At 48.2% G+C, this 23298-nt stretch overlaps 1 protein-coding gene across 1 annotated transcript; it reads left to right on the top strand.

Annotated features, from left to right (window-relative positions):
- The first annotated feature begins 5 nt into the window (after positions 1-5).
- On the top strand, positions 6-23018 carry LOC141747621 (kinesin-like protein KIF19). The gene is made up of 22 exons (XM_074598176.1): positions 6-47; positions 220-233; positions 2255-2357; positions 4855-4935; positions 7190-7300; positions 8226-8313; positions 8908-9044; positions 9287-9412; positions 10421-10615; positions 11228-11380; positions 12268-12390; positions 13066-13207; positions 14149-14323; positions 15344-15533; positions 16095-16365; positions 16537-16658; positions 17483-17625; positions 18058-18163; positions 18827-19285; positions 19623-19776; positions 20400-20507; positions 21052-23018. The coding sequence occupies exons 1-22, from the start codon at positions 6-8 to the stop codon at positions 21126-21128; spliced, it is 3120 nt and encodes a 1039-aa protein (XP_074454277.1). The 3' UTR covers positions 21129-23018.
- The last annotated feature ends 280 nt before the right edge of the window (positions 23019-23298 follow it).

The following is a 23298-nucleotide window of genomic DNA, read 5'->3' on the forward strand; positions in this document are numbered from 1 at the left end:
CGAGGATGTTCCTGTCTCCTCCTGAGCTGGCCAGTGGAATGGCTACTGTGAGCTGCCTTGGCTGGCTGTTTTTTAAACCCTGAGGTCGCTCACACAGCGGTGTCTGGCAGATCTGCAGTGGAAGGCAGAGAGCACCCATTGGGCACGGGGTAGCCCCACGTGGCTGGAGGCAGCCAAGGGACAGTCACGTTTTTAGTGCTCACTTTTCTTTGTCCTTAGGTGAACTTGCTGTGGTAGCAAATGCAGGAACCCCTCAATTGACTCCCATGTTCTCTTCACCAGGGAGACTCTACAAAATAATTGTTCCATAACGACGATACTGACTTAGTTTCAATAATTCACTCTTAAACCGGTGGGTGGCTTGTGTTTTTTTTTTCCAGAAGCCTATATTAGTTTCCAGTTTTCTGCATTTGTTGATTCATAATCAATATATATAGATGATTAAAGTTTTGTCCACAATATTTACCAAGCTCATCTCAACTGGACTGGAAAAAAAATATTTACTTTCTGGCAAAACAGTGCAGAAGAACTTCTAGCACATCAAAGTTTTCCAGTAATGGCTTGAACTTCTATAGCGGGAATCAGTTCAGTTACCCTTTAGTTGGGAAGAGCTGACTTCTCAACCATTTTCTGAGTTATGAATTGAGTTAAAAGGGTTTGTTTTTTTTTTTTCCCCCTGTCTCTACGCAATGAAGTTTTAATTAGGCTATTGTGTTTTATTCCTTGCCACTTTCAAAGTAAAGAAATGTGATGCCGATGTTAAACAAATTGAGTTCTCATCTAACACGTTCTCTGATGGTTCTCTCTGATGATCATCAGTTGCTGGGTGGGGTGGGGCACGGGAAACAAAGAAAAAACCTAAAACTTGATGCTCCTGTTGGAGCTTTGGAAGCTGCCAAGATGTCCTGACCAGCAGTTAAGGCCTATTTTCCTCGGTAATGCTGGCATTTCTAACGCTGCTCCCTTGAATTGCTATGTCTTCTCTGTAGTGTTTCTTATTGCAGATGGTTTTTGCAAACTGTGTGCTCCTGAAATATCCGTATGGGTATGTATTTGGTAAACTAGTCCATTTGGCATATTGGAATAACACGAGGACTTGTAGTAGGGAGGAAGAGTCTTGTTGGATTGAACCCATGGTGGTTTGTAGCTTCAAGTTTTCAGCCAGCGCCTCACCAGGGCTTCTGAAGGGTGGTCAGAACAGGAGCGGGTTTGTAGGTCCTGTAGAGAGAGATGGACAGATGGGGGGGAAAACAGCTTCCAAAAGGTAGTTGTACCTCCAGTGAATGCCTTCAAGGGCCCAGAATGTGGGCTGGGGGGAGAGAGAGGGGAAACAACCCTTGAGCATTAAGTAGGATAGTATCTCTGGTTGTGTCTGTTAACATATTGTCTTAAGTGTTTTTAATGATTGTTCTTAAATAGCAGGATTAACTGGAACAATTCATATAATCCCAGTCTAGTCTCTGCTTTCACAGTCTTTATTTTGAATTTGTAATAAAGAAACATTCTCATGACCTTTTAACCATCTACAGCCCTTAATGCAAACTTCATAGAGCAAGTTTTTTTCACTTGGTATACCAAGTTTTAACTTCTTAAATTCTAATATTTTTTAATAAAGCCTTACTGTAACTTGTATGAGCTTTGACTTGTTTACTGTCAATAAATACTGAAGGCAAAAGGTGATCCTGTGGGGTTTTTTTTTTATAGATTGTTGTAATGAATGGACTGAGGCTAAACGTGCTGAAGGATTGATTGCCTTGCTGAACGTAGGAGCGATGCCCCTGTGCGTGAAGAGACAATACCATGGAAGCTTGTACTTGGCTCAGGGAGGCAGCAAACGGTCTTGATGGCTGTTGGCAGTTCTTGTGCAGGGCTGGAGGGGCTCGGGTGCTTCTTGCCCAGCTTTTGGTGGGGCTGTGGGCTCTGGTTGTGCTGCGTGTTTGATCCTAGGGGAAGTCTGGCATCCTAGAGGGCAGAAAATGAAGGCTGTGGGCTGCTCATCAAGGGTGTGCAGATGGATTTGCATGTAAAGAACTAATTTGGGCATGCAGGTGGGTCATGTTGCTTATCCTGACCCCCTTCGCTGTGTCCCGTGGTGGCACGCAGCTTCCTGGGGTTCAATATTTCACTGCTGCCTCTCTTCCTGCTGTCCCCGCAGCCATCTCCTGGGGGAGCGCAGGTGTTGCCTCTCCCTTCCCCAGGGAGGGTGATTGCTGCTGCCGCTGCCTCTGAACCGTTCCATCTCCTGCCTCTGCAGCCTCCTGAAGGTCTCCGACTCGATGCGCACCTCCCTGGGCGAACCACCCAGCCCTCAGCCGGCATTGTCTGGTAGCTCGGCCATGAAGGAGCAGCAGCTTACGGTGAGTCCTCTTGCTTAGAGGAGGACATGGGATGGGGAGGAGCAGCTGGGTTGTACCCAGTTCCAGCATCCTTCCTGTGGCATTCCCCAGTTGTCCTCTGGTGTTCCTGGGCTCTTTGTGCAATGCTCTGTGTCATTTAAAGCAAAAGTTGTGTATAAGTACCCTGCAGAGGAGAAAAACCTACAGTAGGGGAGGTGAGGAGGGGTAACCAGGCAGGTGGTGGGTCTAAGTCCTCCTTGAACAGGGGTTTTCAGCGTGCCCATCTCTGGGATGTGTTTGAGTGACAGATTCATAATAAGCAGCTGGGATTTATGGTCCTGTCTGAGCCCTCACCATTGCTCCGGGACCTCGGCATCTCTCTGTGGTGATCAGAGGAAGAGCAGTGCTTTGAAAATGTAATCTTTTCCCAAGTCTTAACCTTCAACCCTGTGGCTCTGTTAAACGGGAGCATTGCCCTCATGCTGTGCTGAAACACAACTGAGGCGGACACAGCAACCTCTGCTCAAAGTGGAATCGCTTAGAATAAAGTCACTAGTATCTAGAATACCTCGCATTCCTCTCTAATGCAAAAAAAAAACCTTAGTACTTGGTGTGACCCGTCTCCACATGCTGCTTATTTGGGTTTGTTTTCTTGCCCTCGGTGGCCAGGGCTGCCAAATACAGGGATTAACCGGACTATTCAGGAGGTTAAGGCTGTTTGAGAGGGATTTGCACTGTCCGCTGTCCCTTCTGCAGGACTTGCGATTATGGTGTGCGAGATAATATTTCCAAATGCTTCAAAAAGATGAGTTCAGCCCATGGGAATGAGATGCAACTCAGACGAGTTCAGGGAGATGAAGCAGCGAAGATAATCGCTGCATTCTTGCGAATATTAAAAGCTTTCCAAAGCCAGGGAGCCCCCCGTGCTCTGAGATATTCACAGTGAAGAAATGTTCCTTTGCTGTTGCTGGAACTGCTCAGAAATGTGTACTACAGTGCTCAGGACTCAGAGCTGTTCGTGAAATGCTCATTAAATTGACGCGTAGCTTGTTATTGTGGAAATAAATCTGGTTCCTATAGTAACTAGTTTCCCGTGACTGGTGGGGCTGCAGAACAAGTCTGTTTCAATAATTGCATGCCCTCCTGATGAGGCATCATTTCTGTGCATTGTGCGGTGTTTTATCAGCATCGACTCTCCTGGCAGGAGCTGCTAAGGGGATGCTGCTGGAGTTTATGAAAGGGAAAACAGCTATGGAAAGGTGAAAATAGAATTTTTCAAATCTCTATCGTTAGCTGAGACACCAAGGGCAGCTTTTAGGTGGGATTTCGAATTGGTAGTCTTCTCTGGAGGGGAAGAGAGAGGGAATTCTGCCCCTCTGCTCTGGGAACACCAACAGCAGAAGGACACGGAGCTGTTGGAGCGGGGCCAGAGGAGGCCCCGGAGCTGCTGGGAGGGCTGGAGCCCCTCTGCTGTGAGGACAGGCTGAGAGAGCTGAGGGGGTTCAGCCTGGAGGAGAGAAGGCTCCGGGGAGACCTTATTGCAGCCTTTCGGTACTTAAAGGGGGCTACCGGAAAGATGGGGACAAACTTTTTATCAGGGCCAGTTGCCATAGGACACGGGGTAATGGCTTTAAACTAAAAGAGTTGAGATTTAGACTAGATGTAAGGAAGACACTTTTTTACAGTGAGGGTGGTGAAACCCTGGCCCAGGTCGCCCAGAGAGGTGGGAGATGCCCCATCCCTGGAAACATTCCAGGTCAGGTTGGACGGGGCTCTGAGCAACATGATCTGGTTGAAGATGTCTCTGCTCATGGTGGGGGGTTGGACTAGATGGGCTTTAAAAAGGTCCCTTCCAACCCAAACCATTCTATGAAAATGGAGTACCGTGTTTCTGACTGATTGAGCTGTGGCACAAGGCACTGGCAGTTAATTGCTACTTTATAATCCCTCCAGTCCTGCGATGAATTCCAGCTTCCGAGGAACCCCGCGGGACCTGCACAGATCAGGGCCAACTTGCTCTGATCTGGTTGAACAGGCTCATAATGATCGCTACCTGGGATTAAACAAAATGGGTACTTAGCGAAATGCAATTCCCTTTCTTTGTCACGGATAACTTTAATCAGTGTTTTGGGAACACGGGGGAGTCTGTAGGCGTGCTCAGCTCTACGGCTGTCGGTACCACAGTCCCAGATCTCTGAAGGTTCCCGCTGGCAGCAGCGATGACACGGCTGAGTTCGTTCTGCCGCCTTCTCTGTCAATCAGCTGGAGCCTCACTGGGTTGGAGACAGAAACAGGGGAAGAGGGATGAAGAACTTGTCAAGATAAAAGTGCAAATCATGGGAGAATTAACTGGTTTAAACTTTATAAACTTTCTTAAACTCTCCAGGCCCTAAGCTTAAGGTTTTAAGATTGATTGGCGGCAGAGATGCAGCGAGAAACTGTAGATGCTGCTTGCGTGGAGCTGGTGAGTCTGGGTGGCCCCAGCAGGCACGAGCCCCGTGTTTGTCCTTGTCTGCAGGTGGCCCTTCGCATCCGTCCCATCAGCCAGGCGGAAGCGGAGGAGGGAGCTGCCCTCGTGGCTCGCAGCGTGGGCGTGCAGGTGAGCTGGGGCTGTGCTGGGGCAGGGGGAGAGCCCCCGTGGCCGGGGGGGCCTCCAGGTACCACCTCGCACCACCACGAGGTCCGGCTCTTCTGGTTCCCGAACACTTGCGTTCAAATCCTACCTGGCTGGGACACAGCGGGGACACAGCGGAGATACAGCGTCCCCTGCAAACATCACTTCGCCAGTTCTGCACCTTTCACCTCTTGCTCCTCTTTTTAAGACTGCAGGATTACCTTCTCTATGTCGCTACATCTATTTACATATTTTTATTGTGCCCTTGTTATTTACCTTCTTTCCCAGTGTAAATCCCATTATTTTCTATCGTGCTTCAGCTGATCTTTCTCTGAACCCTTTCTGAATCCTCGATAATTCTGTAACGCATCTTCTCTCTTGTTTCCACGCAGTAGTCAAACGAGAGCAGCCCTCAGAAGCTAAAAGAGAGCATGAATCTCTCTTTCCTCTTTATGGATTATCTTACAAATGCAATTTTTGTTCAGCACCTTACTGGCAAAACATCCTCATCCCCCCCCTTTTCTTTTTTTAAAGCAGCCATTAACCTCACAAGGATATCGACTTTATTTTTATACAGCTTATTCAGACTTGCATCATCTGCCCCGAGATCTGTTTTCTCTAATGGAAATCTGGGAAGGAAATGTGCATTACATTAGTCTGAGTAACTTCTATCTTAATAATGCAAATAACTGTAATTATGGCAGCAAATTAATTGACTGGGCAGTTGAAGTACTTAGATTTCTTGGTGTATTTTGATTTACATCGTGTTCCCGGCTATTTTTACTCCCAGCCTAACTCATTTAGAACTGCTTCTGTCTGATCATTAATCTTAACTCAAAATTGACTCTATCAGTGTCTTGTTATGTTTTAATGCTTCCATGCGATAGCAGAAAATCTCTGCCATTAGAACGCTGCCAGTTAGACAAGGTGGGAGCCCCGGATTGGAAGAGAAGGTCTCTCTTGGATGCCTAGACATGTGGATTTTGCTGCGAGCAAAATTTGGATGTAACAAGGACTCAGTAAAAGGGGCCTGAACATGTTTACAGAGCAAATTTCTAAAGGAAACAAGCTGATCTCATTCTCCAAGCTCTGCTCTTGGCTGTCGCACTTGCATGTGCACATGATTATGTGTCAGCCCATCTTTTGCAGGCAAATGCCGCCGAGGATGAACCAGGAGTTCCCTTCAGAGTTTATTCTTGTGTTGTTTCAGGTTATAAGACCTGAGCCTGAACCAGTGAAAACTAAAGAATTTAAAAAAAAAAAGGAAAAAAAAAAAGTCATTTGAAAACTTGCAGATCGAAATTAGAGATACTTGTTAGAGACTTGCAATTTAGCAGGAAATGCAAAAGAAAAAGCAAAACCAACGTCTTGACATTTCCTGGACGCCTGTGGGCACTTGGCCTGGGCACTTGTCTGTCTCCCATGCCTGGCGCACCGATGCAGTTCTGCTGTCGGTCAAGTGGTTGTTGATCTATGCTTTAATTGCTTATCTAATGATCTGTTTACCTGAGAGAGAGTGGAAGCTGCTCTGGAGTAGGAGGCACAGGGTTCTCTGTCCCTTCCCTTGAGGCTTGAGCATCTCCTTCCGAGCCCTTTCAGTGGAGGAGAAAGAATACCGTTCTTCACAGTAATTACATACGGTGATAATTATGCACTAAAATAGATCCTAAGGCACTGAAAAGAAACAGAACCGGTTCTGCAACCTGCTGCAACTCCTCTCCCACCTTTGTTTTTTCCTTAATAAAAGCCAGAAATGGAATTAAGTTTCTGTCCTTCAGCAATGCAGATATTTCTATCATCCTTCTGCAGGAAAGGCTTTGGAAGATGACTTTGGGCACTTTTGCTCCCAAGGAACTTAACTATTTTCTTTCACAGCTCCTCGGTCCGAATGTTGGCGGCTGATTGAGGTAAGAGGCCGTGTCCCCCTGCTGCTTGCGTGGGGGCTGGTGGGGTGACACGTCCCTGCAGCCACTGCTGTTGCCCAACGCCAGCGACTGTTTCGCTGCACAACAGACCTTTAAAGCATTTTGCAGCAGCTGCTCGTTCTCCAAATTACAGGAGTTGCGACATCGGTTGTGAAACAAAGCTTGTCGGCCTCCACACCCTGCATGTAAGGGCGTTATCCACGCAAAGCTGTAGCAGAATGTTCCTTTGGCCCAGAGATGCTCTACGGAACCCCGACAGGCTCTGAACCAAACCCAGAGGTAACGGCTCTTCTTCTGACTTTATCTTATAACAGAGGGTGGTCCTGATGGATCCAGGCGAAGACCCAGATGACATCCTGCGAGCTAACAGATCCCGAGAAAAAACATTTGTATTTGACATGGTTTTTGATCACAGAGCAACCCAGGTAACATCCTTCCCCTTTGTTTTAACCAAAAGGCTTAACATTAGAAGTGCTTTCCCTGCTGAGATGGATGTTCTTGGCAAGTGAGTAGAACTGCACATCCCAGAGGCCACATGTCGCCCAGATAAAAGGTGATGGTGCTGAATGCAAGAGGACCGGGAGGGTTTTGCTTTTGTCGGAGAAGCAGAGGGACGCGTGCCGCGTTCAGCCTGCCTCTCCCCCCGGCACGGGCACGCCCCAGAGGCAACGCACCCGAGCAGAGACGAAAAGCTTTGTCTCCCGAGGTCCCCGGTGACTGAGATCATTGTCACGTCGCCTGGCTCCTGCTCGCACACTTATTCCCTGTGCCCCTCTTGTTCTGCAGGCTCACGAAGGAGCTCTGGTGCCCCTGCTGAGCCATGCCTTGCGGGCAGACATACGGCGCGGTACGAGGATTCCATCAGCACCTGCGTTGCGTGATGGCCACCATGCGACTGCAGCCTTGCTAATCGCAAGCGGTTCAGTTGTCTGCTTTCTCTTGCACGTGAAACTTCAGTGTAGCACCCTTCTATGCCAGCTAAGACATTTTTGGAGGCCCAATGGCACTCCTCAATAAAGGTCGCAGAGAGAATCTGCTCCCTTCTTGAGCAGACACAAATTAAAAACAAAGCATTCCATGTTCAGAGCCCAAGAAAAAATAATCAAATTTAAGGGCATTTATTTTAGTAAGCTCCTGCACCTTTGCCTGCCTTTAGAAAATTCAATAAACCTCAGTGCTTTTCTGCTTATTTTGATGATGTGTCAAAAATTCAAATGGTTCGCGAATTGTTCCAAAGCCCAGGAAATTTGTAAAACATAGTGAGAAAATCACAGGGAATGCAATTATGTATGGATTGTTTGGACAGCTGCTATGCCTGACCATAAGTTCATGCTTTTTTGACTGAATTAGGAGGAAGTATATGTGTCCACGACCAAAAGCCTGATAGGAGGAGTCATTTCTGGCTACAATGCAACCATTTTTGCATACGGTCCAACAGGTACAGTAGTCCCCGTAGCCGTACTGCTCCAGGTGAATAAAATACATCTGCACAAACCAGAAATGAACTATAATGCCAATTACCTGCTTACTGTTGAGGACGAGACTGAAGCATTAAAATACCATTCTCATCAGGAAGCGTGGATCTTCCCTTCGTGTTAAAGGAACAGCAGAGGTGCCCTGTTTGAGGAGTCACTTAACTGGGGGGGAATCCAGTGGAGACAAATCTTCCCGTTAAGGAGGGGGAGGAGATGATGAGGGCATCCCTGCAACGCTGGAGACTGATCTCAGGAGAACAGACACAGCTGTAGAAAGAACCTATAGACGATATGAAAACATATTTCTACCCTAGCTCTGAACACCTCGGTGGGCGGCTAACCTACCTGTCTGCCCATCTGCAGGTTCTTTTCCTACCCATTTTGGATGGCACGTTCCATGTCTTTCCTGCGGCAGTGTCATTGTGGGGTGAGAAACGGGAGTAACTGGAGGAAGTTTGGGGCCAAAGGACAGAAATCAGAAGGAAATTGGGCTTTATTTGTTGTGGAAACTTGTCCATATGGAATTTGGTCTTTGCTCTTCTTTATATCATTAATAGGCACAGGAAAAACCTACACCATGCTCGGGACGGACTGTGAACCGGGGATTTACATCCGCACTCTTGAGGACCTCTTTAAGGCCCTTGAAGCTACCGCCAAGGAGATGGATTACACAGTCTCCATGTCCTACCTGGAGGTGAAGTGTCTGTGCTGCCTCAGATCCAGGCTCTGTGGGAGTTCAGGAAGCCCATGGGAGCAGGTGTAATGGGAAGCGGGATGTCCAAGTCTATCCATCACACGGTGCTCCCCTCGAGTTGTACAGCTCTAACCTTCCCTTCTTCCTTTCCACCACAAAGAAAACAGGATCAACTCAACCCTCTTTGCAGATCTAAGGACCCAATGCCAGTCTCACACCAACTGCTCATTTCCTACCCTCAGATCTATAATGAAGTGATCCGTGACCTCCTGAACCCGTCCTCGGGGTTCTTAGACCTGAGAGAGGACTCCAGAGGCAACATCCAGATAGCAGGAATTACAGAAGTCTCCACTACAAATGCTCAGGAGGTACCTGGGGCTACAGCCCATGGTGAGGAGAGAGGGAGGGGGGTTTTGCTCGCGTGCAACAGTGCTTTAAAACTACTTGACACCTTCCCATTGCCTGTGCCTTACTTGGTAGCAAGGAACTTGTGTAGCAGGACCTCGGTGGAACTGGATTCTGGATTAATGTGATGGAAAGGGCTGATCATGGGGCCATAGCTGGGGTTGAAATCCCCAGCTAACCTCCTGCTAGCTCTGCTGCCCCAGGGTGCACACTGCTTTCCTGGAAGGACAAGAGTGCTTTGATTTGGGTACGCATCTGTCAACAAACCATTTGGAGAAGGAGAAGAAATAACGAAACCCCCTTGATACGCACTTCTCCATGTGCCTTGGACATGAGATAAACAGACCTCCCAGGAAAACAGCCCCAAACCCAGCAAACCCACACTTGCAAGGTCACAAGCCAAAGAGGAAGATCTGGGGAAAATCAACAGCAAAAGCCCCGCTAGTGTGAGCGGGACCAGAGTTGTCCTGTGCCCTGGGTGAGGCGGTCAGTCTGCTGCTAGTCATGCTATGGCTTGGGCAGAGCTGTACATAGAATCACAGAAAGGTTCAGGTTAGAAGGGACCTTAAAGCCCACCCAGTGCCACCCCCTGCCCTGGGCAGGGACAATCCCACCAGCCCAGGTTGCTCCAAGCCCCGTCCAACCTGGCCTTGAACCCCTCCAGGGATGGGGCAGCCACAGCTTCTCTGGGCAACCTGGGCCAGGGGCTCACCACCCTCACGGCAAAGAATTTCTTCCCAAGATCTCACCTAAATCTTCCCTCTTTCAGTTTAAAACCACTCCCCCTCATCCCGTGGCTCCCCTCCCTGATCCAGAGTCCCCCCCCCCAGCTTTCCTGGAGCCCCTTTAGGGACTGGAAGGGGCTCTAAGGTCTCCCCGGAGCCTTCTCTTCTCCAGGCTGAACCCCCCCAGCTCTCTCAGCCTGTCCTCACAGCAGAGGACATCTCTGTGTGCTTTTCTGTGTCATTTAGATCATGCAGCTGTTAACAAAAGGAAACAAGCAGCGCACCCAGGAGCCCACTGCTGCCAACAAGACGTCCTCCCGCTCGCATGCAGTGCTGCAGGTGATGGTGACGCAGAAAAGCCGAAGGCAGGCAATCGGCGAGGAAATGAGGATTGGGAAGCTTTTCATGGTCGACTTGGCGGGGTCAGAGAGAGCAGCCCAGGTACAGCTAGATCTCAGCAGCTTTTGGTGAGACCAGGCTGGATTCCCTGGATTCCCTCCCTGTCCTCATCCCTGGGGGAACCAGCACTGTGTGTTTCTGTCGCTTTAGAGCAGTAGTTTGTACCTGAGACAGGCTAAAAATAGAAGAAGTTTGATGGTATTGGTAATGTCTTTTATTAGATCAGCTAGTATCATTGGAAAAATGTGAAGCAGCTTTTGGGTGCAGCCTTTTCTCAGGCCTGAAAAAGCTGCAGCGGATTTCACACGTATAGAGAAGCTGAGGTCTGTTCGGCAGGGATCGGCTGGGCTGTCGGAGAGAAAGCTGGTACCAGTGGAAGGGAGGGATGCTGGTGGGCGGAAAATAAGGCAGCTGGCTCCTATGGGAAGGAGGAAACACTGGAACTCAGGGAGGTGATTTGAGGGAGAGAGATTTTACATACTCAGTGCTTCTGCTGAGCCCAGGAATTCTGGAGTGATGTAGTTATGCATCTTAATTTCTGAAATCATCTTTAGGAAAAAATTAATAGCTGCCTTCTAAAAACCAAGAGGCACGGACCCACCATTCTGAAGCGTGTGCTCTGCCTGTCTGTCCCCCTTCCCTCCCTCCCAACAGACCCAGAACCGGGGCAAGAGGATGAAGGAAGGAGCCCACATCAACCGCTCGCTGCTGGCTTTGGGCAACTGCATCAACGCTTTGAGTGAGAAGGGGGGGAGCCGGGCCCAGTTTGTCAATTTTCGAGACAGCAAACTCACACGCCTGCTGAAGGTACTGTCCTCCGCGGGTCAGCAAAGAGTTCGGCTGCTATCACCACGCAAATCAGACAGGGCTTGAGTGCTGATCCTTGAGGATCTCTGCGTGTTGTCTTTATCCAGCTTGGAATGCTCCTCCGGGATCTTGCATGAGCTTTGCAATGCAATCAGGGCTTGACTCAGACGGTGCTGACTCTATAATCAGTATGTTGTCTTGTCATCGGCGCTGTTAAGGAAGGATGTCCTACAGGGTTAAGGAAATCCTATAGATTTGGGTTCTATGTCTCTATGCTTACAGGTGATAAGCATTTTCTTTTTTTCTTTTTTTTAATGAACTTACTGCCTCTGAGTGTTTCATCCCTTCTATAAGATTTGGCTGAAATTGGCCAATAAATTTGGATGTTGAGAGTGACTATGTGCTCTCATAAGTTGTATCCCCCTTAGGAAATCAGGAAGGTTGCAGGCAGGCTCCTTGCTACACTGGTTATTGTATGGATCCTTCACAACGTCATTTAGGAACCTCACCTCAAGCCTTGGTGCTGAGCTACCACCGCTGCTGCCTGACAGATGTGTTTTCTAGAGGATGGTGGGGAGGAGAAGGGATGGAGAAAAAGGCAGGTTTCTGTTGTGAGCAGCTTTGAGAAGCTGCCAGCATATTTGTGGGAATTGCAATTTTTCTTGCAAAAATTCTTCCTTTGTAGGAAGTTAATTACTTATTGATTTTTGCTGTTGATGGAGAGAGAGCCTAATGAATGGTCTTTTACCAGCACTTCCTTCACTCCTAATTGGGATTCTCCATCAGAATCTCAATGAACCGCAGGGGTACCCAGCTGCGGTGGTTACCACCAAGCAGCAAGCCCCTGTCGTGTCCATACTAACCACATCCGCACTGCATCCCTCTAGGACTCATTAGGGGGCAACAGCAGGACGGTTATGATCGCACACATCAGCCCAGCCAGCACCTCCTTTGAAGAGTCTCGCATGACTTTGATCTATGCCTATCGAGCAAAAAACATCAAGACGCAGGTAAATGGGGAAACAACTCGCGAGGGGGTGGGGGTTGGAGATTAAAAGCTTGCAAAGCGGAAATAGAAGATGTAGCAGATGAAGGGAGAACGGACTTCAGGAGGTGTAGAAGCTCAGTGTGAGTGATAGAAGAGAAGCAGAGGAAGGGAACAGTGGAAAGCAAATTGTGTAGGTCATGGATGAGAAGAGGAATATGAGAGCCAGAACTAGGGAGCAAAATGATGGAAAGGCAGAGGATGATGTCCCTGGCATGGACCTGGGCGCAGAACATAAGGAATGATGGGTGGAAGATGGCTATTAGGAGGACAACGTATGGGGAATCTCCCAGTGGGGATGCTGGGCCTCAAAGAGGAACTGAGGGGCTGCAGGAAGGAGGAATAAAATGGAGAGGCTTGTGGGGTGAAAGATGATGAACAGTGATCTACAACAGGGTTTTCACTCTTTGTGGATCTCTGTTTTCCCTGTGGACACAAGGTCCCTGGCTTTTCTCTGTTGCCTTCTGGGAATTTCCCAGAATTAGGGAAAACCACTAATCTACAGTCTCCCCACTCCTGAGGACAGATTCTTCCCCACCGCAGGATTCAGGGCCCATCCAACCAAAAGCGTAGCTTTGTTTGCAGCCCTTGTACCAATAACGGACCATGGGACAAATGCTCACGTGTTCTGGCTCACCAGGTAAAATGTAACCTGCGGAATGTTGACCAATACACCAGCATCATTGCGGACCTCCGCAGGGAGATTGAGCATCTGAAGGAGAGGGTCAAAAACCAGGAGAAGGAGAAAAGTACAGCCAGCACTGACCTCGGGGATCTGCAAGGTAGAGCCAGGAGCAAGAACTGTTCTGGGGTATCTGGAGGGAAGGGACCTGCGAGAGGAGCCGTGTGGATGTGTTGTAGCACTTGGTGGGCCTCCATGTAGATGTAGCTGGGGGAAGTTGGTTCAGCAATGCTTGCGGAGAACACCATGTGATGGGCAGGGGAAATGAAGTTGTTCTTCTGTGTGAGCCTGTCTCTGATGTGCTGCGAGATGCTGGACAACACATTCAACCTTCTCAGCATCTTTCCTAATATTAAAATGTGTTAAATTTCACAAACCTGCCCTTGAAAAGAGCTTTGACATCAAGTGGTGGCATTTGCTCTGGGAAGTCCTGACTCTTACAGAGAGGTGACCAAGTTTGTAGCCTGCGTCACTGCAGGCTCTGAAGCTGTGTCAGGACACGGAACTCTGTTGTATGGTTCATTGCGCTTAATAAAAAATAAAAAATAAAAAAAATAGGGAGGGGGGCAGGGCAAAGCTTTTAAAGCATTGATTGTTCTGCCCTGGGGATTGTTCCTTTTGTCAGTGAATCTGGCAAGGAATGAAATAAAAATAGTCAAGTTCTCTGACAGACAAGACACGAGGTATAATGGGTCTCTGCCACCAATACCCAAGGTCATTTCTAGATAACAAGCACAGAAAACCGATACCTTTTTGGTTTTGGCAAGTGGAAAGGGGGAAGAGATGTCCCTGCAATGCAGTATCCTCTTAGTACTCACAAAAGCAGTAACAATGAGACCTATTTACTGCTAATAATACAATCATAAAGATATATCGGATTTCTTAAGAACATGATTAATTTCAAGAGACTGCAGAATGAAGCAGTCCTATAAATGAACACCTTGTAACACGTGGACTGAGTGACTTGGTCCCAAAGTAGTTTTGTGGGGGCTTGGCAGAGGTTTACCTGGCCTAATGTCAGGTCAGAAATGTCTTCTGCAGCAGAGAGGCACCAAGGCGCTGAGGCACACAGTCCTCAGGTGATGAACACCTTGCGGGCACAGCTGATGGGGGCTTTCAGGGAGCAAATGGAGATGCGTCGCAGCCTGATGGAGCTGGAAAACACCAACATTGAGCTGCACATTGATACCTGCAGGCACCTCCTAACAATCACAGAGTGAGTACCTCCTTGGCTTTCAGCACGACTTACACGTGGGACCTCCAAACTCACCATGAGAAATGCCAATATCCCATGGTCCCCCCAACAAAAATGACAAAAAGATGAGATCAAGTGTAGGTTTGAGATTTACCTATGTGATGAGATAAAACTTGGGAGGGTGGTGGTCTGCAAAAGGTACCCAGGGATTTAAGGTAGATTAAGTCCATGCGACTCTGAGCCTTAGATTAAGGTGCTATATTTGCAACGGGTGATTTCTGTGATTGAGAAACACATCCCTAATCCCTCCTGCTGCTTGTAAGGAGGCTGCAGCCCACACATGGTGCTGCACTCGAGTGCAATTGCCTGGTGTAGCTCCATAAGGCAACCAGCTGCCTCCAGCATCAAGTTTAAGCTCAAGACCAACAGTATAAACGGTAGATACCTCACCTCTATTTGGACCTTATTCTGGGCTTGTGTTTTAATGGAAAAAACTGGATGTCAGCACAGACTGGGATTGTCCTTCCATGGTCCAGTCATCCTGTGTTTGTGGAGTGTTTTCCATCCAGATGCACTGCATCTGGGCATGATTTTATGTCAGAGAAAGCAGGATCATCCCTTTCTTCTGGATAAACTATAAGTAGGTGTCAGTTCCCTGTCATTATCACTAGTCACCCACCTAATGCTGCTGTAAAATTTATAGTGCCTTAGGCTTTGGGTCATTTGTAGTTAAAACAATCTTCAGGACACTCGAGATGTTCAACAAGTACCTGTGAATAGGCAACAGTTTGTGTTCAGTGGAGAAAAGCACTGTTCTTGCCACGGGAAGATGGCACAGGAGGCCTGTCTTAGAGACTTCCAAACGTGAGGAAGCTAATTGTGTCCTTCTGCATGGCTTGTCCAGCTCCAGAGCAGCCTGGACTAATTAGTTCTGCTGCCGTCATGCAAGAAGGAGTTGGACAGACACGATGAAGGGCTGTGCGTGCATCATTAGAGTTATGTCACCATGTCCCAGAAGTTCCTTTCTTTTTGTGCCAGCAGCTGGGAACGAGAGAAGGCTCAGGGTGCATGCAAGTGTGACAAGCCAGCAAAGGAGGAGAAAGGTGAAAACACAGAGGAGGAAGACAGGGAAGTGGATATCGTGGATTCACCTGAACCTCATGAAGTTACGGTAGCAAGAGAAGAGATCAACCTGCTGCTGGCAGAGCAGCGCAAGACGGCGGCCCTGAAGGTGGGGAGGTGAAGGTGCCCTTATGGTCACAGCTCTGACCTCTGCCCGGCAGGTGCCTGGGGGCAGGATGGCAGCAGTGTACCTCGGAGAGGCTCTGCTGGTTTGGGGTGAGCACCGCAAAAGTAGCCTGACACCTGTGTTGCAGCTGGGCTCCTAGATACTCTGGGCTGCTGAAGGAAGCAGCACGGCAACACTGATGTTTGCATCCTGCCGTTGTCCCTCTGTTTTTTAGGATGTGGGGAAATCACAAACCCATTTCCCCTTTCAGGGACATTTTGAGGGTTTGTCACTCACTCGTTGTTCAATGTTTTGGTAATCATTTTCGGTGATTATTTTTTTGGCAGCTAACTTTAACGTTTGTGAGCTCCTCTAGGCAAGGACTATGCGTCTGGATACATCTGCCATGCCTGAAACATGGTGGCTGCTAGTAGAACACGCAAAAGACTTTTTGTAGCTGTTACTTTAATCTCAGCGTGAGGGACACAGCAGAGACTTGCTCAGATGCCTTTGCTATCCCAAGAAGCCGCACTGCCTTGACAACCCCCTGTCTATCTCTTTCAGACAGAGCTGGAGCAGCACTTAGCAAATGCCAAGGAAAAAGCTTCCCAGATGGAGGAGTTTTTCCCCAGACAAATCACCAGTGAGGATCAGCAGGAGGTGCTAAGGCTCCTCTGCAGAGCCCATGAGCTTGAGCTTGGCAACACAGAGCTGCAGACAAATACACTGTACAAGGAGAATCTATTGTGCCAAAAGGATTTTGTGATCCAGCAACTGCAGCAGCACATGCTGCTCTGTGAAGAAATTATTCAGCAGCAGCAGATGCTGATACAAGGTAAAGCAGCACCTGTGGTCCTGCTCTGTCATTATCTTTGAGCTTTGTTTTCTGATGCCAAAGTGGAGAACAGTCCACCCAGAAAACCTTGTCTCAGATGTCATGACTCCACAGTTCTCAGCTGCTTCTTGAGGAGTGATCTTTAACTCTTTCCCCCCACCTCTGCTCCAGCCCAGAACATTCCTGTCCCAGAGACACTGGTGAGGTTACACCACCTGCACCTCTCTGAGCTGGAGGAGGGGACACTGAACCGCCTGCTTCTGCTACACTCGGTGATGTCCGGCATGCTCAGGGTAAGGCAGAGCAGGCCCTTGTGCTGGAGAATCCATGTTGCCCCATCCCCTTGTGTCATGGCCATAGATTCACACACACACGAAGCCTGCTAGGTCCTGCTGCCAGTCAGGAGCTGCACAGAGCTTTGTTTTAGGAACATGCTGTCTCTGGAGCTCTGCTCTCCTTCCCTTTGACTCAAGATAGATAATAAGGCTTTTAGTGATAAAAAATGACCCAGGCAGGGCTGTGCATGAGCCAGCGTGTTCATTCTCCCAGTTGCTGTTGCTTTAGATTTGAGAGAGATGACTGTGGCTTGGTGGCAAGCAGAAAAGCAAAGGTTAGGTGGCCAAACGTGCAACTCTACAAGCAACTGCTGAAGGAGACCATCCCCTTTGGAGGCCTCTGCTTGCTCATGGCACAGTTGTTATTAAGGTTCTCAGGCCTTTCATGCAAGAAGGGGAAGATACTGCTGGCCTCTTTGTCTTTGGAAAACTTGTGTGTTTTGAGACGCTAAGCGGCTGCCAGGAAATTGCCAGAGTCTTCAGCAGGGAGTCCAACCAGCAGTGTCTCCTGTTTATTATGATTGCCTAGAATGAGCAGGACAAGGAGTTGGGTTTCACCTTGAATAATAAACTTACTGATAGTCATGTTGTCATATGAGAAATTAAACTACTTTGGATGCCCTTCCACAGGAGAGGAGCAAATAGCAGGTGGCTGGAACTATGGAAAAGCACACGAGGGATCAAGAGTGTCTTTGTGACTGCAGGCTGGGAGCCAGGGCTAGAGGAGGGGCTTTACAGTGAGAAAAATCTGCTGAAGATCTCATTCTTCCCTCTTCCTGCAGCCCCACAACAGCCCTTCTCTGGATGTAAGTCAGCATCTGGATCCTAATAAAGGTGGGGTCAGAAAGGATCTACCTGAGAACGTGAAGGACCTTCCATGGGGGATGAAGTTTGATATTCCCTCCATCACCCTTGAGTCAGACAGGTAACGTGAATCCTTCTTATTATTCTCTAGGGCATGGGGACCTGGCAGCTCCCAGCTAAGTCCCCAGAGCTGGGCGATATCGAACTGGAAGAACCTCCAGAAACTGGAATCTGTAAGAAAAGAGTTTCCTAGTATACTGCTCTTGTAAAGTAGCTCTGTGTTTTAACAGGAACCTTCTCTGCAGAGAGGGCTATGGGAGATGTTTGGATTTGCATCTCTTGACTGGCAAGCATTTAAACCAAATAAAGTAGCAAGGTTTGTGAGGATGGGGGGACAAAATCTCTCTCCTTCATGAATCCTGAAGTTCTTCCTTGCTGCTTTCTTTATTACCACATTTACCAGGCTTCTGTCTCTCATTGAAACATGTTTCATCTCTCCCTGTTGATAAAGGGCCCGTGCCCCCGTTAACCTCTTGGCATATTTTTTGCACAGTGGCAGTTGCAGATCACCTAAGACCGCACCCCATAGGAAGGAGGGGTCTCCGGATACCCATCTCAGCCCAACTTTCTCTGGTTTGCCAAAAAGCCCAGTTCAGCAGGTTGGTATGGCAGGAATTGAATTCAAGGTGCGTTTGTCGTGGATAGCACCTTCCTCTTGTGACAGCAGAACATGCACAGCAGCCGAATCTATTGTATGTGAGGAAGAGAAACCTTGGAAGGCAACAAAATCACTCCCAGAGCACTGGCCTTGGGTTTAAGGCCTGAGATTCATTTAAGAGGCCAAGGCTTAGCTGCCACCTCCAGTTTGGGCTCTCCCTCTCCGTGAAACACACGGTCTCTAGTGTGTCCAGCAGAGTGACAGGCGTTGGAAATAGGGATGCACCATACAACGCATGGTCTGGTGTGAGGGGACCTGTGTTGTCCAGGATGACCACCTCCTTTTATACCATTAACTGATCTGCTCGGCCCTGATTTGATGACTATCTGGTGAGACCAATTTCACCCAGCACCCTGGAACAGGAGGGAGAGGTAGGAGCTCATCAGCCTCTTGCTTGTGGGCTGACTTGTTTTGTAGCCATGGCTCTATACAGGAGATATATAATCAAAAAGCTTTGCCTTTGTTTGTCCATACATAGCAGCTGTTACAACAATATTTCAGGTGAAATATAATGTCTTCCAAATGTTTGAAAGCACTTTGAAGGGGAAAAGAATAAAAGCTTTGAACGGAAAGCAAATTATGCTGCAATTGCTTTGATTTTTAGCAGAAACCAACAGGTGTTGCTGCAGGAAAGATGACTCCCAGGCTGCGTTCGCCCACCTCTCTAGACTCGCATGGGAAAAAGTTACCTGCAGACACTGCTGCTCTTCCACTGAGTCTGGAGACCTTGAAGGAAATTGCTGCCAACACCAAAAGCATCTCCCTCATTGCAGCCAGTCGCCGTTCCAGAGCCCAACAGAGAGACCTTGGGAGCGAAGCCTCCTCAGCTCGCTCCTCTGAGGAGGATACGCTTGAGCTGAAGTATCTTGAGGCCGGTTCCACCCCAGATTGTCAGATGAGAGACAGTGCAAGTGTGGGGAGTTTGTTGTTGGAGCCCGCAGCTGGGAGCCAGCTGTGCTCCCTGGCCAGGGGAGCACTGAAGAACAAGAGGGACCAGGAGCTGCCTGCTGAGAGGACAGCCAGAAAGAAAAGATCTCGCTCTCTCGAACCAAACTTCCACAGGGTAGGTCCTTTGTGTTTCTTTCTAATGGGGGTCAAGCAGAAGGCATAGACCCAGTGGAGATAGGGTGGGTTTTAAATACGGTAAGAGAAAGAAACAGTACAAACTGCATGAGGAAACAAATTAAATATCGTTATTCTTCTATAATGCCCTGCCTAAAGTCGGGTGTGAAGGGAATATTTTTGGTACAACGTTATCATGGTTTGAGGCAAAACAGAACCATCTTTCTGCTCAGTAATTTTATTTCTTAGCTAAGCCTCTTCTAACTCAACAGAGTTGAGGCAACAATCAGAGGTGAGAGACATCACCACTGAGGTTAACTCGACTTGGTGTCTTTCAGACCTTGAAAGTTAAGCACTGGACTCCCTCAAGCCCCAGTACAGACCAAGCTGGTGAGAACCACCTGCGCCAAGCTAGACTCTTCCATCAGTCAAAAGCTGCGAGTAGCATATCCATTGCCACAAAGGTCAAGGTTCCTATCGGCCACCATTCAGGTAGGGGACAAAGAGCCGCTGGAGACATCCTGCATCAGCTCTGTTGGAAAAGATGGGTTGTCATGTGAGAAATAAACCAGAGGAAAAGCTAATGACCAGAACTATTAATAATCTGACCTTAATTTTTTTTTTTTAATATTGTCTAAGTAGCTTTTGCTGGGTAAGAAAGCATATCCTTTGTAGACCGCTATGCCTCTGTGACCTAGGGGGAAGAATTAGTGTTCAGTTGGGTTCACGTGCAACAAGGTGCTGATCTCAGTGTAGTCATTCAGAGTTTCACACCCAAACCAAGCCTCAGCAAGGAGACCGAGATGTGACAGGCTGCACTGACCGTCTGTCAGCTTCAGTTGTTTTGCCTTGTCCAGGCACAGAAGGTCGGGATGAGTTTAGGGGAACCGGGTACCCAAATCCTATTGAAACAAAGCCAGGATCCTTCCCCCTTCTGCCAAGGGGTGCTAATTAGTCTCTTAGATATTTTTTTAATTTAAAAAGTGGTTAACTTTTGATTTATAATGCTGCAACTTATTTTGGCTAGCTACTACAAACCCCACACATTGCAAAATGTTTTTTAAACTGTGTTCTGCTCCAATCATATATAACGAAGTACTCCCTGTCTTTGATAGAGGGGACTCCACTAGAGGTGCCACCAAAAGACGATGCTCCCGTAGGCACCATCCAGCAGAGCAACGCTGGTCGTGTCAAAGCACGGGTCCTACAGAAGCAACTCAAGGGTGAGTACATGAAATATCAGGCTGGCTGGCTCAGGAGGCACTACGATATTCTTCAGCACTTGCTCTGTTGCAATTTGAACCTAAAAAGCTGGAAGTGCAACACAAACGGTCCAGTTGGGAAAGCAGTCACATGGGTATGGGGTTTACGGCCAAGTTTTAAGTGTGGGTTTTTTGTTTTTTTTTTTTTTTTGCAACAGATGACATGGGCAATGTTCCAGAATGAGTTACACTCTTACACTCTTAGCCAAAAATAACCTCCTAGGAAGAGAAAATAACGTTTGCAGAGGTGTTCATAAACCTAGTCTAATCCATATGTGAAGTACAAAATTTAATCTGAGCTAGCCATGTGACAACACACTGCTTCCACTGAAGGCATCGCCTTGGGATTTTCCTGAGGCAGCGATGCGCATATCCCAGTGCCTTTGCCAAGCTCTCCCCCCCCACAGCCCGTGGCAATCTGTCTCTTCCCCGTTTTGACTGGCAATGAGACTCAAGTTGAAGTGTGAGAAACTTGACTGAGTACTTCATCTTCCCTTGCTTGCAGGGCCTGCAGATGGTGCCAGCAGTCGGCAAAAGCAGCAGCCTGTCACCCGCCCGGGGAACCAGCCGAAGCCTAAATAGAAGTCCCTGGAGGAGCAGGACCCTCTGGCCCCAAGGGATTGCAACTTCCAGACTGCTGGAAGTCGGGGAAGCAGGCGCAGGGGGAGCGCGCCTTAACATGTATTTTAGCTTTTGTGTTGTGATGCTGAAAAGCAGAGGGAGAGGGACCTTCTACATTGTATAATACTTTTTCCACATCCCTACTGCAAGTCTCTGCTCTCTGTACTGTGCGCTCTAGCTGTTAGCTTCAGTTTAAGACAAGTAGGGTGTTAACAGAGTCCAAGAGAAGAGGAAAACCTCATTTTCCCAGCAGCGTTTGCCTCCCAGAAGATGTCAGCATGGAACCCAAGCCGCCTTTTTTCCCAGAGCAAAAGCGTGGATGCCACCCATGCATCCAGAAGGCTCCCCGACTATTAAAACCAAATGTAAATGCCTGAGAAATAGTTTCCCCTTTCCTCCCCGCTGTCCCTGTGTGTTGCTGTGAGGCCGGGAGGTGTAACGCACGCCTGGAATGCTGTTTGGGTGAGCAGATGTTTGGCTGTGAGAGCAGCCGGAGATTGCTCCAAGCTCTTTTCCATCTACAGAGCATTTCAGATCTGACTGAGCCGGGAGAAGCAGCATGGTGATAGGTGAAGACCCTGATAAGAGCTAGCCTGGAGGTAAACCGCGGGAATGTGTTTTTCTTTTCGGAACAAACGCCTCCAGCGAGCAGCCTTCCCCATAGGGGGCTTTTTAAAAGTATTTTCCCTGCTTTTTAAATATGCTGCAAATAAAGTGATTCTGGCCATTGCACTGAATAAATAGTGACTCCATGCCCTGAACAGGAGTGGCTTTCCTCCTGGGGCTGCTGAAGTATGGAAGATGACGATCTCAGGTAGGTTCATGCATTTTTCACATGGATGAAGAACCTCTTTTTACAGCTGAATTCTCCTACGTGCTCGTTCTGCCTTGCTGTGAGAGCCCAGGCACGCTCCCTCTCCTCCTCCTTTGCTACCTGTCAAGATGGGGAGGGATAGCTCACTGCGGGGCTGAGGAAACTTTAAATTACTTATATTTATAAAATGCTATGAACCCCTGAAGTAGGGATGCAATGCGAGTGTGTAAGATGGCATAAGCAAACGGCCAATTTTCCTTGTGAAACAGAAAGAAGCAGGAAGATGTGTGATTGCGAAGTAGAAAGGTTAGGAAAACTTGTTCCCCGTGGCTGACTATTTCACATAAACAAAGATATAAAAAAAGGACACACAGATAAAATAAGCACAGACTGTGTGTAAAACAAACCTGTGCCAGCAGCTCCTGAGCCAAGCCTCTATTTACAAGACCTCACGTGACCTGCAAGCACTGAAGGACCAAAAGTGAGGGAAAACAGAGTTTTCCAAGCGTATGCATCTCCACTAAATACCTTTGGTCTGAATCACCATGAAGAGTTGCAGTGTTTGGAGCTATTTCATGCGAAGAGTAAGACATTTGAGCCGAATGCATTGGTTTGAGGCTGTATCGCTGAAAGGAGGTTGTGTAACAGAGGTTGACGATTTGCCATGACTCTTGTGAAGAACACGGAGCCCCGTGATGTACTGATTTCCCTGTTTGTTAAAACCTACATTTTAAGTCTGTTAATAAATGTTAAAGTTGGGGACTGGAGATAGGGGAGGTGGAATTTGCAAATTATCATTTGTAGCTTTGGGCATGGCTGGAGGTGAGGTTGCAGCCCATCTCGTGCGTGAAGTGAGACCATGCTCATTATCGGTGCTGGACTAAGGGCTTTTTGATTTGATTACCCTCAATCACAAGTGATACGAGCAGCAAAGGGGCCTTGAAGTCTTCTGGGCTTTTCCAGCAGCGTTTTCTACACTTTCTCTACCCCCAGTTATTTATACTTTGCTCCCAATAAAGACTGCTGGGCTATAACACAAAAGGTTGTTTGGGTTTTTTTTTTCCCACAAAACAGCTTGAAACAGACTGTGAGCCCCAACAAAGCCGCGGTGTCAGGATGAGGGATGCTGTGTCCCCCTTAGGCCTGGGGCTGCTGCTGCCTCGTCCACTGCTGGGCCCCAGTCGCCAGGGTTACGGTGGGGCCTGAGTCCCCCACACAGCCCGTAACCCATTTAAAAATGAGTTTTAGCTTAAACTTTCCCAGTGTAATTGCTCGCGGGGGGTAGGGGGGGTGGTTGGCCACGCAGCCCCGTTTCGG

This window comes from Larus michahellis, chromosome 8 (genome assembly GCF_964199755.1).
Source record: "Larus michahellis chromosome 8, bLarMic1.1, whole genome shotgun sequence".
NCBI classification, from domain to species: Eukaryota; Metazoa; Chordata; class Aves; order Charadriiformes; family Laridae; genus Larus; species Larus michahellis.

Coding starts and splice junctions, on each gene's coding strand:
- LOC141747621 (XM_074598176.1), top strand. CDS start 6: ATGTTCCTGTCTCCTCCTGAGCTGGCCAGTGGAATGGCTACT. Junction 4,936..7,189: donor CTCGCAGCGTGGGCGTGCAG/GTGAGCTGGGGC, acceptor ATCTTATAACAG/AGGGTGGTCCTGATGGATCC. Junction 13,208..14,148: donor TGACCTCGGGGATCTGCAAG/GTAGAGCCAGGA, acceptor TGTCTTCTGCAG/CAGAGAGGCACCAAGGCGCT.